At 43.7% G+C, this 16011-nt stretch overlaps 1 protein-coding gene across 1 annotated transcript in view; it reads left to right on the forward strand.

Moving 5' to 3' along the window:
- Positions 1-7858, forward strand: part of Rmnd1 (required for meiotic nuclear division 1 homolog) — a 33859-nt gene extending 26001 nt beyond the window's left edge. Inside the window, exons 10-12 of the mRNA XM_038339009.1 lie at positions 481-601; positions 6960-7076; positions 7428-7858. Of these exons, the coding sequence (XP_038194937.1) occupies positions 481-601; positions 6960-7076; positions 7428-7460 (271 nt within the window). The 3' untranslated portion in view covers positions 7461-7858. The remainder of the gene's footprint in view (positions 1-480; positions 602-6959; positions 7077-7427) is intronic.
- Positions 7859-16011: the final 8153 nt, after the last annotated feature.

The following is a 16011-nucleotide window of genomic DNA, read 5'->3' on the forward strand; positions in this document are numbered from 1 at the left end:
AGGTGGCCAATGAGCCCAGAGGATGAGAGGAAGGGAAAGCTGCAGGTAAAAAGAAAAGTGAGGTTTGCCCATCTTTACCTTTTTATTTCTTCTTGGTTTTTCTTTAGAGGATGCACAGGTATGTGTGTGTGTGTGTGTGTGTGTGTGTGTATACACTTCTCAAATATTTTTCGAAGAACAGACAGAACTTAAAACTGTTCTCTTGCCGGGCGGTGGTGGCACACGCCTTTAATCCCAGCACTCGGGAGGGAGGCAGAGGCAGGCGGATCTCTGAGTTCGAGGCCAGCCTGGCCTGGTCTAGAAGAGCTAGTTCCAGGACAGGCTCTAGAAACTACAGGGAAACCCTGTCTCGAAAAACCAAAAAAAAAAAAAAAAAAAAAAAAAAAAAACCTGTTCTCTTATTGCAGCATGAATATATGGAATATAATAGGAACTGATTTTTAACTCACCATAAAGACTAAACTGTACTTTTTATTTAAGGCACCGTATAAACCTGAGTTCAGATTTCTTGATGACTCCTGACTTCTACTGGGACAGAGCTAACCTGGAGGAGCTTTATGATAAGACCTGCCAATTTCTCAGCATTACTCGAAGAGTTAAGGTATTTTTTTTTTCTTTTAGAGAAAAAGGCATGCAGGGTGGTGGTGGTGGGACACACCTTTAATCTGAGAGCTTGGGAGGCAGAGTCAGGTAGATCTCTGAGTTCATGGTCAGCCTGGTCTACAGAAGAGTTCCAAGACAGCCCAGACTACAAAAAGAAACCCTGTCTGGAAAAACCAGAGAGAGAAAAGGAGAGGGGTGGGATTCTTTGCTACAATTTTATTACTGAAATTTCCAGCTAAGTATATTTAACTGCATTTGGAGAAATACTATTTGACTTCTGGTCATGTCTCCTTAGATTCCCACTTCCTCCCCTCTTCTTGTCCTCTTTGCAGCCAGTTTAGAGTCTTTTTCTCAGGAGACTAAGGCAGGATGGCTTTTGAGTTCAAGACTAGTGTGTGCCTCAAAGATACTGTTTCTGCCGGGCAGTGGTGGTGCACGCCTTTAATCCCAGCACTCGGGAGGCAAAGGCAGATGGATCTCTGTGAGTTCGAGGCCAGCCTGGTCTACAAGAGCTAGTTCCAGGACAGGCTCCAAAGCTACAGAGAAACCCTGTCTCGAAAAACAAAAAAAAAAAAAAAAAACAAACAAACAAACAAAAAAGATACTGTTTCAGCCCTGACCACCCAAAGGACTATATAAAATATAATGAATTGTTACAAGAGGGGTTTTTAGATACAAAGTATTACACTGTAGCTTAGACTGGCCTCAAATTGTTACAAGAGGGGTTCTTAGATACAAAGTATCATACTGTAGCCCTGGCCACCCTGAAACTCACAGTAATCTTTGCCTTAGGCCTAGTCCTGGGATTACAAACACCTGGCTCCACTTCTCAGTTTTCTGTGTCAAAGGCTCAATTCTGATTTCCATGTTCGTTTTGTCTTAATGTTTCCTTGTTTTTGAGGTGGGAGTCTCACTACATTACCCGGGCTGGCCTTGAATTTGGGGATCCTCCTGCCTCAGCCTTCCACATAGCTAAACATGTTTCATCTTTGTGTGATATATGTGGTGTATGCTTGTGTTCATATGTATATGCCCATGAGATTTTGGTTTTTCAAGACAGAGCTTCTCAGTGTAGCTCTGGCTGTCCTGGAACTCTCTCTGTGGACCAGGAGGGACTCAACCTCAGATTCACCTGCCTCTGCCTCCCGAATGCTGGGATTAAACGTGTGCTACTATCACCCGGCTTAAATTAATCATTTTAAAAGTAAACTCAGACTTCTGATACCAGAGTTCGGATGAAACTAAAATAAATCTTGCAGGCCCTCTGCCCAGATTTGTTCATGTGGGTGCTAGTGAACTGAACTAAGGTCCTCATGCTTGCCTTACAAGTGCCAAGCAGTCTCCCCCGCCACCACCTGCTTTCTGCTGAGGGTTATTGTTTTCACTGTCCAGGAACAATGCTGATGCTACATGTGTTCTGTGGGGGGGGGGGGCATGAGCGCTATGGTATGTGTGCAGAAGTCAGGGCAACTCTTAAGACTCAGTTCTTTTCTTCCACCATGTGGGGTCTAGGGATTGAACTAGGTCGTCAGGCTTAGCAGCAAGCACCTCTACCCACTGAGCCATCTTACTGGCCTCAAAGTCACTTTTTTTTTAAAACTTCCATTTATTCTTTCAGCTTCTGAGCTCTCCACTTGTTTTGTTGCCTAGAATACTGTTTCACTGTTTCCTGGTCTACATTCTTTTCAGTACTACTTCAGTCACGTCTCAGTCACCATATCAAGAAAATGACGTAATTTCAAAAAATCCTCTACAAGTCATTGAGTGCTATGTAGTTCTAGACTATATCCTTTTCTTCAACCCAGACACTTGTTCTTTGCATAATAATCCCATCAAAGGTGCCCACAATCTGTCACTCATCTCGTTCTTCCTTTGCATCTTTTTTTTTTTTTTTTGGTTTTTCGAGACAGGTTTCTCTGCAGCTTTAGAGCCTGTCCTGGAACTAGCTCTTGTAGACCAGGCTGGTCTCGAACTCACAGAGATCTGCCTGCCTCTGCCTCCCGAGTGCTGGGATTAAAGGCGTGCGCCACCACCGCCCGGCCCTTTGCATCTTCTAATGCAGGAAAGTAGATGCCTTAGCTGGTTTGGCAAGGCTGATGACTGGAGCTGAAGGAGCTGTTTTAGTAGGACTCAGTGTAGTGTGAGAACCAGATGTCTGGGACATCTGATAGCATGGGCTATCTGGACAGATGAGAAAGTCTTACTTTCCTGATGGGCAGTAGTGCCCAAGCTGAAAGCAAGGGTGTGAGGGCGCCAAAGCTCCAAACAATAGAGGCCTCTCCGGCATCGGCTAACTGCTGTTGTGCACTAAGTTTCCCTAAAACTAGCAGCTAAATGAAGCTTTCTCCTAGTTTTATGGGTGGGGCCTCTCTCCAGGCTACAGGCATCTCTGAGGACTGCTGGGAGGATTCACGTCCTGTCTATTTGTGTGGTGGTTGCTAGGCTCGGCCCCTCGAGGCTGTTGGACTAAGGTCTCAGATTCTCTCCGCAGGAGCTTCCGTACAGAACATCTACTGACTTAACTAACACATGCATGGTTAGAGTCCTAGAGCCAACAAGACAAGAGGCGGTATCTCACAGCCTAATTACAGTCCTGGGCAACTGTCATTTGTGCAGTGTTCTGTTGAAAATAAATCAGAGGCCCACCCATACTCCAAGAACGCCAGGTCAGGAACATCTAGATGGTAGCTTAGAAGTCACCTGTCAGGATGGTTTTGAGAAAGAGTTCGTTTTAGAAGCCTGCTTTGTAAGGTGGCCTACATCATCCTTACCCCACCCTCATGGTGCCACGTGACCATCAGTAACTCCCAGACACTCAGGAGGTACAGATTCATATGTATGCATACATATGCATAAAATAAATGAATCTAAAAAAGGAAATTCTAGGAAGACAAATGTCCTACAGGGTGAAGAAGACAAACTACTTCAGATGCTGGAGATGTAGCTCAGTTGGTGAAAGACTTCCCAATATGCATGGAGGAGCCCTGTTCCAGCTCCAGCTCCGACTATACAGCGGGAACCGTGGTCTCAGCACTTATGGAGACAGCTGGTCAGGAGTTCTAGGTCATCATAGTTGGAAGCCAGCCTGGGTTACATGACCGTCTCAAAAGGAAGAGTACGACACCGAGTCCCTAAGCCCAGGCAGGTGGGGGTAACACACTGCAAAGGAATCGTAGTGAGCCGTGGCAGTGGAAATGTAGTTCCGTGGATAGTGTCTTGTTAGAATCTGATACTTAGAATGGAGGTGTAACATAAATTATGTTTAATTTGGAAATAAATCTCCCATGGTTTTTAGGTGCAGCTGTAATTGTGAAATTTAAAATACTCCAATTTACCTCTTTTGATGTCTCTCTCCGTGTGCTAACTTTGAGTGTAATTGTTATAATGAAATGTAATATAATTGCCACCAAGATATAGTTGTCTCTTCCTCTTAGAATCAGCGTGTCCTCACTCAAGCTTAATGAAATTGATTAGGAAAGAACCATGAGCTCAGGGCACTGCCTGCACACCACCACCGTGTTTTCCTGACCTCCACTCTGGTGCAGGTCATATTCAGCCACATTTCCCTTCATGTGTCTCCCTCAGGCCCTCCACACTGACATGCTGAGGCATCCCCAAGCCAACTGTTACTCCCCACTAGTGTGTAAACTCCTTGGCATCTGCTACTGCATTTGTAAAATAAACATAGGCATTTAGATTTCAAAAGGAAACAAATTATATTCTCCTGATTTTGAAACTGCTTTGGCCTGTACCAGATGCTTGGGTTAATCCAGATTTGAACTAAAAAAAAAAAAAAAAAAAAACATTTTAGTCATCAGGAGACTTTTTTTAAAGACAAAAATCTAAGTAGCCTGGAACTTGCTATGTAGACCATGCTGGCCTAAAGTCAGGGCACTTTTGCTCCAGAAACCAAGATTTAATGTTACTCAGCACCAGGGAAGTTCCTTAAGATTTATTGAGTATGTCTTCATGAGCTTTTAACAATACATGCATGCAAGTGCCCAGAGTCCAGAAGAGGGCATCAGACCCCTAGAACGACTTGCGAGCTGCCTGGCAGGAATACTGGGGAACAGCCTTGGCTGTCCTTTGCAGGAGCTGTCAACACTCGTTGCTGAGCCCTCTCCAAACCCCAGGAGACTTGAACACTGCACAAATTGTTTTCAGGTTTTTTGTTTGTAAGCAATAGTTGGGAGGTAACATGTTTTCCGTTCTTTGGTCACAACTGTCTGTCAGCAGTTTGAAGAGAGAAATAAGCTTAAAAATGAACACATTAGAGGCCAAGACTAAGCAATCAGTAGACGGAAAGGACAAAAAAGGAACACAGTGCCCAGGTACTTGCAGATTAGAAACTACACGGTGGGCCCATAAGCCAGGAATTTGTGTTGTCCCTGACTAGCGAAGCAATGGAATGCTCGTGTAGAACCCTGAGTATGACATGTTTCCACTCACACCTAGACACACTAGCCAAACCTGCACCAGTAGTGTTCCCCAGTTTTACAGCTTTCCAAGAAGTGTACAAGTACTAAATGGGTGTGTAACTGCTATTACTGACATCCAGGATAGTGATACTCATCCACACCCACTCCAACCAGTCTGTCCAAGGTATTAGAACCCAGACCCTTTGCCAATTCAGCGAGTAGTGGTGCCTTCCAGTGGTTTCAGGTTACACATACCACGTCTTCAGCAGAGAGGTCCCTTTGTGCTCACTTCCGTATGCATCTTGAACTGTGGAGACGAGCAGAGACTACACTTGGGCCAGAGTAGTCTCCGCACGCTTAACAAAGTTTCGAGTTTCCCTAACAAAATATTAAGAAACCCTATCTTTAAAACTTCTATCAGGAGCCGGCAGTGGTGGTGCATTAATCACAGCACTTGGGAGGCAGAGGCAGGTGGATCTCTGTTCAAGGCCTGGTCTACAGTCTACATAGGGAGTTTCAGGACAGCTGGGGCTGTTACATAGAGAAACCCTGTCTCGAAAAACAAACAAAAAAAAACTTGCATAAGGCGCTGGAGAGATGGCTCAGTGGTTAAGAGCACTCTCTGGCTGCTCTTCCAGAAGACAGCTTCCATCAAGGCAGTTTACAACTGTCTGTAACTCCAGTTCCAGGGGATCCAACACCCTCACACAGACATACATGCAGGTAAAACAACAATGCACATAAAAGTAAACGAATCATTTAAAAAAAAAGTTTAAAACCTCCATAGCCCTTAAAAGGATTAGTATGGGGGCTGGAGAGATGGCTCAGAGGTTAAGAGCACTGCCCGCTCTTCCAAAGGTCCTGAGTTCAATTCCCAGCAACCACATGGTGGCTCACAGCCATCTGTAATGGGGTCTGGTGCCCTCTTCTGGCCTGAATAAATATTTTTTTTTAAAAAAAGGATTAGTATGCCTGACTTTGTCCCAAAATAACCACAGAAACTGTATTAATTAAATCACTGCTTGGCCCATTAGCTCTAGCTTCTTATTGGCTAACTCTTACATCTTAATTTAACCCAATTCTATTAATCTGTTTATCACAAGGTTGTGGCCTACCAGCCAAGTTCCAGTATGTCTGACTCCGGCTGTGGCTCCATAGCATGTCCTGACTCCGTCCTTTTTCCCAGAATTCCGTTTAGGTCCCCTCCCCTCGTGCCCAGCTCTGTTCCCCTATAGCTCTGCTATAGGTCCAAAGCAGTTCCCTTATTAATCAATGGAAGCAACACATAGACAGGACTTTCTACACCTTTTGTTTGTTTCTTTGAAGCTACAGTATAAAGGGACCAGTGAATCTAACTACCCCAGAACTGCATATAAATAGATATTTATATTAATGGAATAATGGGACTCTGGGAGGTGGGAGTAAGACTGCAGGCCACCTAGGTTACAAAGTGAGGACTGGAAATGGCTTGGTGGTTGAATGCTTTCTGAGTTACTACCAGAGTTAAGAGCTAAGCACCCATGTAGGTCACAAATGCTTAATGCAAGCTCTGAGGGGTTCTTGTCCCTTCTGGCCCCTGCAGGAACCTGCACATATATACATTCAGAAACATACACAGTAACAAAATTTTTAAAAATATTTATTTATTATGTATACAATATTCTGTCTGTGTGTATGTCTGCAAGCAGATGGTTGTGAGCCACCATGTGGTTGCTGGGAATTGAACTCAGGACCTTTGGAAGAGCAGGCAATGCTCTTAACCTCTGAGCCATCTCTCCAGCCCCACAGTAACAAAATTTCACTGCAAAATGTTTCTAGATGAAGCCACTAAACACTGCTTGTCTTTGAGGACTAAGCAGCAAGAATTTAATAAACCATGTATATCTAACTCTGTTTTCTCTTTAAATATAAATGCGTGACAGTAAGATTTTCTTGCAGGTCATGAATGAAAAGCTTCAACACTGCATGGAGCTAACAGACCTAATGCGGAATCACCTGAATGAGAAGAGGGCACTCCGCCTGGAGTGGATGATCGTCATCCTCATCACCATCGAGGTCAGCAGCTGGCTTGTTTCAAATGCCAATTTGGCAAATGCTCTGATGTGCTCCCATATTTTGCAGACAGCATTCACTAGTTCTGGCTGTAAATTTATCATGTACAGCCTAGTATCAGACCAACTGCCTTCCTCAGACCCACAGCTTGCCATTTGACAAAGGAGTGCTTCCTCCAGGGACACTTCCCATCACAGCAGCCTTGGGAAGTCACCTCAGCTGCTGTGATTGCTAATTCTGTCTGCCTGACACTGTGTACAACACCAGGGATTTGTAAGCCACGGGGAAAACCTTAGGATAGAGTTTAGTTGTTTCACCATGGGATCAGTAACTCTTGCTTTCTGTTTTTCTAAGGTAATGTTTGAGCTGGGAAGAGTGTTTTTCTGATCTTGTGACAATGAGACCATCACTGGAAGAGATAATTCAAGTCCTACAACCAAAATAAACCAGCATTCACTATTGGGTGACTTCTTACATAATAGGTATTTAAACCTTAAATCAAGTGTCAGTGGGCACAGGACACACCTGTAATCCCAGCACGCTGAAAGCTGAAACAGGAAGATGAGTTCCCGACAGGCCTTGTGCTGCACAGGATCCCAACTACAAGGGGAGCTGACTGGGGGGACACCAATCTCTGCACTTGGAAAGCAGAGGCAGAGGACGGCCCAGAGCTTGAAGCCAGCTATAACATAGCAAGGCTGACTCAAGATAAAATAAACAAATGTCATAATGACCTTCTGCAGCTCTAAAATATATTGTTGCCTGAATAAAAATTACAAATATGATGTTTGGGTCAACATACTGAAAGTTCATAAAGGAAATGTTCCAGCAGTTTTAGTGGCCTAATTTGAGTGTTCACAGGCACACTGCATTTCACCAGTCAACACTTTGTACTCTAACATCAGGTAAGCCAGTCTTCCTACACACCTTATTATGTGCGTGACTCATGCACCACTCAACCACAAACATAAAACTCAAAAACAAAACAATCAAGCCAGGCGGTGGTGGCGCACGCCTTTAATCCTAGCACTCAGGAGGCAGGAGCAGGTAGATCTCTAAATTCAAGGTCTACAGAGCAAGTTCCAGGACAGGCTCCAAAGCTACAGAGAAACCCTGTTTCACCCCACCCCCCAAAAAGAGATGCATTTCCAAAAACGGTAACATCAAATTCCAGTGGATGACAGGTGCATTACTAGCATTTACATACTAGTAAAATTATGGTGCCTGACAAAATTTAATGTATTTATAAATGTTGCAAAAAACAAAAACAAAAAAACCAAACACAGATTTTCACAAACATTTATTAAGATAAAGGTTTATGGGGGACACGTAATACAAAAAGCAGCAGCCAAACAAAGGAATACAGATTTGAATAGTTTTCCTGTATTTCAGTGGATCATGGTGGACACTTATTAACGTATTACATCACATTTTCATTCCCTGCCCCAGTATTGCACCTGGCAACCACACAGCACTGTATACCTACTCTACTGGTCACTCTTCATCCAATTCAGCACTACTACAAATTCTCTTATGACTCTCAACTCCAAGATACCACAGAGCAGCTGAGAGACACCCCTGCTCTGCAGAGCTTACCGTCAAGAAGGCTATAGGAAACCACTTTGGGGACAGGAACTAAAAACTGACTGGACAGGCTTAGATGTCACCATTTGAATTTTAAAACAATTTGGAACAGGAAAGATTTAAAACTTTTAATTCTGCTTCCATACAAGAGACTTGGAATCTGTTTATACAGTAACAATTTTTTAAAACATTGCTAAGAAAGGGTAAAGAGAGGTCAGGCTGGGTGGCATTTATTAACTGAAGGCTTACAGAGGGCACAACCTAAGAAACACCAGCCAAGTGCTTCCATCCACTCCTGCCTGCCCCAGGACTGATCTTGAACTAATAAAGCCATGTGCACTGGGTTCTGGTCATCCAGGCACAAGAAAACTATGCATCTAACGTCTCCTGTTTAAGCCCACTAGGATCCTCTTTGCACAGCATGGCCCACCATCCTGGGTTTTCTAGGAGCAAAGGTTTCCCAGGAGCAGTCACTTTCTGACCGAGACTGTGCAAAAGAACTGGCCCCACCTCCACTTTCAGACCTCCTCTTTCCACTGATGCTGGGTGGAAATTACCTTTAAGTTCAACATTATCAGAGCAAGTACAGATGCTTCTCAATTTACTAGTGTTCTAACCCCCGCCCAAAAAAAAAATCAATAGGTGGAAAATATAAGATGCACCTAATCTGCCAAACTCCAGTTTCCCAACAGTGCCAGTTAGCAGATGTGATCACCAACTGGGAGCTGCAGTTCACTCAGGAGAATCAGACTAGAGCTCACCTGCATCCTTAAGGAGATCTAAAGGTCAAAACTTTGATTGTCGGCTGAGGATAAAGCAGTGCAGAGTACTTGCTTAGCACATGCTACAGGCAGAAATGCATCAAACAGCCCTGTACTAATGCCTATAATCTCAGCACTTAGATGGAGGCAGAAGCTCAAATCATTCTGCCTACCTTCATGAGTTCAAGACCAACCTGAGCTATAGGAGACTCTTAGAAAACAAGACAAATAACTAAGTTGAAAACGATAATTTTCCTGTAAATTTCATCATTTAAAAACCCTGAGTCCCGGGGGCTGGAGAGATGGCTCAGAGGTTAAGAGCATTGCTTGCTCTTCCAAAGGTCCTGAGTTCAATTCCCAGCAACCACATGGTGGCTCACAACTATCTGTAATGGGGTCTGGCGCCCTCTTCTGGCCTTTAGGCATACATACAGACAAAATATTGTATACATAATAAATAAATAGATAAAAAAAAAAAAAAAAAAAAAAAACCCCTGAGTCTGGGCTGGAGAGATAGCTCAGAGGTTAAGAGCATTGCCTGCTCTTCCAAAGGTCCTGAGTTCAATTCCCAGCAACCACATGGTGGCTCACTATCATCTGTAATGGGATCTGGTGCCCTCTTCTGGCCTGCAGGCATACACACAGACAGAATATTGTATACATAATAATAAATATTTAAAAAAACAAAACCCTGAGTCATAGCCAGGCTTAGTGGCACACATATCCCTGTACTGTAGAGACAGAGGCAGAGGCAGGTGGATCTTTGAGGCCAGCCTGGTCTACACAGTGAGTTCTAAAACAGCCAAAGCTACATAGTGAGACCGTCTCAAAAAAAATAAAATCTTGAGTCAAATGGGACTTGAATAACTACAATAGTACTTTAGCAGGGCACAGTGGTCTACACCTGTAATCCCAGCACTTGGGAAGCAGAAGCAGGAGAGTTCAAGATTATCGCCTGAGCTACCAGACCCTGTCTCAAATAGAAGGGACCACAGGGGCCTGAAGAGATAGCTCAGCAGTTAAGAGCTCTTGCTGCTCACCAAGGACCGCAAGTCAGCTCAGAACCATCCATAATTCCAGTTCCAGAGCATCCATCCCAAGGCTGATCTGGGGCACCAGGCACACATGTGGTACACATGCATGCAAAAACCCTTATATTACCATACACACCCAATTTAAATCTAGAGGGCTGGAAAAAAAATGGCCCAGCAGTTAAAAGCACTTGCTGTTGCAGAGGACACAACTTCAGATCCAGCCAATACTCTTCTGACCATAAAGGGCACCATACACACGTGGTGCACATACATACACACAGGCAAAACATTCATACACATAAAATAAGCCTGTTTGGTTGGAACCTCCAGCTCATTCCTACCTGATCCACAAAGCCCCATTCCTGTCTCTCCAAACAGCACTCTCTCAGACAATCTCTGAACAAAGGCAGGCACCAAATAGCCCAGTTCTTCATTTATCTCCTCCCGATGTTGCCTGTGGTCCAAGACCCCACCCAGGCATTCCAGCTTTTGCCCACACTTGGGCACAAACCCAGCTTGTGGCAAACATGTTATCACCCCTCACCTACAGGCTATATAAGCTCCCTGCTTTAGTTTGGGGCTGGAGAACTCACCCAGGAGTTGCTTAGCTCAAATAAACCTGTTCTTTACTTTTAAATTTGGCTTGATCTGGCTTACTGTGTCAGTGGAGAAACCTATTATTGGGGTATAGAAAACCTATTATCTTGGTGACACAGGGTGGACTTGGTTCTCTGGCCACAAGGGTGGCTACGCCTATCCCTTTATCTTCCTCTCCACCAGAGGTGATCGATCTGACTGGGGTAAGTCACCCATTTCCCAACCATCGCCTATAGGGGTACTGGGTACCTCTCTCCAGGTTCAATCTCTAGTATAGGAAGAAAATAGAAAATCAATTTTCAACTACTGAGTGTGTGCCAAAGTGGGTTTTTTCCCCCTGAGATTTAGTTATTATGCAGTATTCTGCCTGCATGTGTGCCTACACACCAGAAAAGGGTACCAGATCTCATTATAGACGGTTGAGGCATCATGTGGTTGCTGGAATTGAACTCAGGACCTCTGAAGAGCAGCCAGTACTCTTAACCTCTAAGCCATCTCTCCAGCCCCAGAAAAAAAGGTTTTACAAGCCTATAGTCCAACACTTGGAAATGAAGAAGGGCTAACAAAAGCTCAATGGCGCAAGAGATGGATCCAGGGTTAACATTTGCTGCTCTTTGAGAGGACCCCTACTCAGTTCCCAAATGGCAGCTCACAACAGTCTCTAACTCCAGTTCCAGGGAATATAGCACCCTCTCTGGCCTCTGAGCACCAAGTACACACTGAAGGTACATATATACATATATGTAAGAAAACATTCATACACACAATGAAAATAAATCTGTTTTAAAGTTAAAGGCCTCATGGGGTATATAATAAGTCTGAGACTAGCCTAAGGTACATGAAACCACCTACCTCTTTTCCTCAAAATTTAGTTCTAACTTGAATGTGTTTCTCACTTTAGCCAAATTAAAGCAGGCACTCCGAAATGGCTATAAATCTTCATAATTCTATTTACATAAAGTACTGGGAAATGTAAAACTACAGCACAGCCACAGAGACCGACAGAGACTGGATGGGAGACACCTGTCCTGAGTCCTACAGTTATTATGCATGTACAGTGTCGACATTAACAGGACTGCACATGGAAAGAAAAATCAGCTTTATTGTATGTATATATTTAAGTTATTTACATAGAAGTTATCTACTTCATTAATATATTAATGAACACCATCATTTACTGAGATACAATGCTAGATAAGCACCCCCTACATTACACAACCCTAATAAATTTATCCCTGTTGGGAGTAAAAATGGAGGTTAAGAGATCAAACGGTATGCTAGATGTAGCACAATTTCAGACCAGATCCAACTGCAAAGCCTTTCCTTCCTGTGTTTCTATGTACTTGAAGCCAGAGGTTAGGAGTCATCACCACCTTTCTACTGTGTGTGTGCGTGCCTTGCAACAGCATACATGTACAGGACATCAGAGACAACTCTGTGGGGCCAGTTATCTTCTTCTACTTTTACACGGGCTCCAGGAATTGAACTCAGCTCAGTAGGCTTGCTCAGCAAGCACCTTTACCTGCTGAACCATCTGACCAACCCTCTGCCTTTTTGAGAGTGTTACGTTATTTAGGCTAGAGTGGCCGGCCAGCCAGTGATGCACCAGTAATGCAGCTTACAACTTCTAGGTAGTGTTGGGGTTCCCCAAGCCCTCATGCTTGCACAGCACTTTACCCACTGAGTCATCTCCCCAACCCCAAAGCCTATCCTCTTAACCGCGATGTAAAATACTGCCTCCACTGTTCATACACACCAACCACGACTCCTCCCACAACAGGTCCTTTGTTCTATTCCCAACTCAACACATAACATGAAAACAGGTAAGCCTCACAGCAGCACCATCCAAAAGCGGAATTCTGCTGAGGTAGAAATGTTCTCTGGTGGGTGTGCTGCTGTCACCTGTACCAGGTGTGACTTAGCTACTAGACCGGACCACACAGATCTAAAGAAATAAGCAATCTAGAATAACAAGTAACTTATGGCAACTTATCACCAATAAAGGAAAACAATTCAAGGTAGGTATCATCCAACTAAAACTACTTTTTGTACACTTCCTCTCAAAACTCAAGAGTTAGTTTCCATACCAACTTCACCTAGTCTACCACAGCGCATGTGTAGAGTACAAACAACTGTATGCTACATTCTCTCATTGTATCCTCCCCACTGCACCTTTAGTACAGGGCTAATCGTTTACACACACATACACACACACACACACACACACACACACACACACACACACCTAGATGTTTTCTACAATCACTTCTCCACTTAGTGCTAGTAAGAAAAATAATCTTAGCCCTCCCCCCCCAAGCTTTAATCCTTCAACTACAAAAGTAGATAAGCACCAGTTCAGAACTCACTCGAGCTTACAGTGAGGTAAAGGTTAAAAAATAAAATACATATAAAATAAACCAACGTGTAGGAGTGGAGACTTCTCTCCACTGGTAAGTGGAGTGTTTGTCTAGCACAGAGGAAGGCCTGGGCTAGCTCTCCCGCACTCCATAAACAGGGAGTGGTGCTGGTGCACACCTCTAATTCAAGCGCTAGGGCGGTGGAAGCAGAGATCAGTATTTTCAAAGTTCAAGGTCACCTCTGGCAATCAATACCAGCTCAGACAACCTGAACCAGACCACAAACAGACTATTAAATAGGAACAGGAACCACAAAGGTTGCAAGGTAAGGCAGTCCATAACAGTAATCCCAATACTCTAGAACAAGGATAGGATCATACAGGAAGTCCCAGGCCAGAACAGGCTACCAAGTGAGACCATCTCATTGTAATAGAGAAAAAAAGGTTAAGCAAATGTTTTAAGAGAAAAGTTTGTCATCTTCCACCTGCAATAGTGCAAGTCTAAAATAATCTATGGTGTCCTATCTATTATTTAGAATAGTCTTAAGAGTTCTCAATGGGCATGGTCCACTCCTTTAATCACAGCACATAGGAAGCAGAGACAGCCAGGAATTAAATGATGAGACATTGTCTCAAAAAAAAAAAAAAAAAAGTGTTTCCATAAAAATTTCACAGCAAGCTGGGATGGTAACCTAAATCATGTAATGGAATCTCAGCTACCTGAGACTAGGGTAGTGCCAAGTGTCAACAAGAGTAACTTAGCAAGACCCCATCTCAAAATAAAAAGTAAAAGGACCAGGGGCTTACTTCAGTAGCAAACACTTGCCTAGCACACACAAAAAGGCACTAGATGCAATTCCCGATTCCAATAAATAATTTCACAGCATAAAATACTGTAGTTTTCTTCATACTTCATCCTCTTCTGGACTGAAGGCACCTGCACATGTGTACACAGTCAAACACACATACTATGGTGGTGTTCCCCCATGATGCAATTCATCAGCTGGGCACACTGGTAGTGCTGTTTGGGCAAGTTTAGAATCCTTCAGGGTAGGAGTCTTGCTAGATGAAGCAGAAGCACATGGCAAGGGCAGGTGTTGAGTTTGCAGCATCCCCTCCCCTTCAGCTTGCTTTCTCTGCTTCAGTGTGTGGCTGAAATGCAACCTCTCAGCTTCCAGTTCTCCTCCTGCTGCCGCTAAGCCTCTCCTGTCATCGTGGACTACTGACTCTACCCCTGAAGCCACACACCAAAATAAACTTCCTTTCTTAAGCTGGTTCTGGTCATAGTATTTATCACAGTCACAGGAAAGTACCTAAAACGTACACATATATACATAATTAAAAATAAAGTCTTTAATATCTACAGGGATGGGAGAGATGGCTCAGTGGTACAAGTTTCCAGCACCCAATCCAATGCCCTCTTTTTACAGAAGCACCAGACATCCATGCGGTACATATAAACTCATGCAAACACACACACGTACACACACGTACACGTAAATAACTATGTGTTATTTATGCAGAGGTTATATAAACACACAAAGCTAAACAACATTATCACAGGTCTGCAAATTGGGAGACTAGACAACATATCTACACTATAACTTCTTTAAGAAAGATAAAAAAGCAATTACCAATTTTCTCACAGCAAACAGATTATTCATGATAAAGCTCAGAGAAAATTTTACTTCTCAAACACTGTCAGGCCTTAGGTTGAAACCCCTTACCTTCCTTGAGCCTCCTTTCACACAGTTAAGGCGGAGTAGAGAAACCAGATGCTCTTACCAGAAAAGAAAAACTGACTTCATCAACGAACTACTCAGATTGACTCTACCAAGGTTTCTGATTCCATCCTAATTCGTCTAGGAACTGGAAAAACACTAAACTGAGCTAGCTACAGATCTGAGCCAGCTACAGCCTCCTCGGCGGTGGACTGAGTAGGAGGAACAGCTTCTTCCCTCCTGTCAGCCTAGACCTGTGCTGTGCACTGCCACTAGGAGGAAGCACACATGACCGTGTGTGGAGGCTCTGGGGAAGCCATCCATGCCAGGCATAAGGACACTTAGCAATCCAACAAAGAACTGGGGGCTGCAACCAACACTACTGGCAAAACAGTGAACCACCTTGGAAGCAGATCCAGTAGCTACAGGAACTTGACTGGCATTTCTGGATGACCCTGGCCCAGCCTCAGTTCCACTACTCCCTGATACCTGTAACCCACATGCCTTACTGTCTTAATGTTGGGGTTGATTATAGCAGGAAAAAAAATTCAGTGTTTCCTCATACTGTGGTCCCAATTTTGGTTGGCATTATGAAATAAATGTAAAACAGCCCAATCAATTTCACAGATACATACACCTTTAATTCTGGCACTGGGAAAATAAAGGCAAAAGAATCCAAAATTCCAGGGAACACGGCCAGCTTGAGCACAAGAGATCTTTCTTAAAAAAGTAAAAAGGCTAGGAAGATGGCTCAGAGGTTAAGAGCACAAACTGCTCTTGTAAAGGACGATTCAGTTCCCAGCTCTACCACACACACAATTTAAAATGTGGCTCAGCAGGTCAGAGTCTGCTGTGCAAATCTAATGACCTGAGTTTGATACCTAG

This window comes from Arvicola amphibius, chromosome 8, assembly GCF_903992535.2.
Source record: "Arvicola amphibius chromosome 8, mArvAmp1.2, whole genome shotgun sequence".
NCBI lineage: Eukaryota > Metazoa > Chordata > Mammalia > Rodentia > Cricetidae > Arvicola > Arvicola amphibius.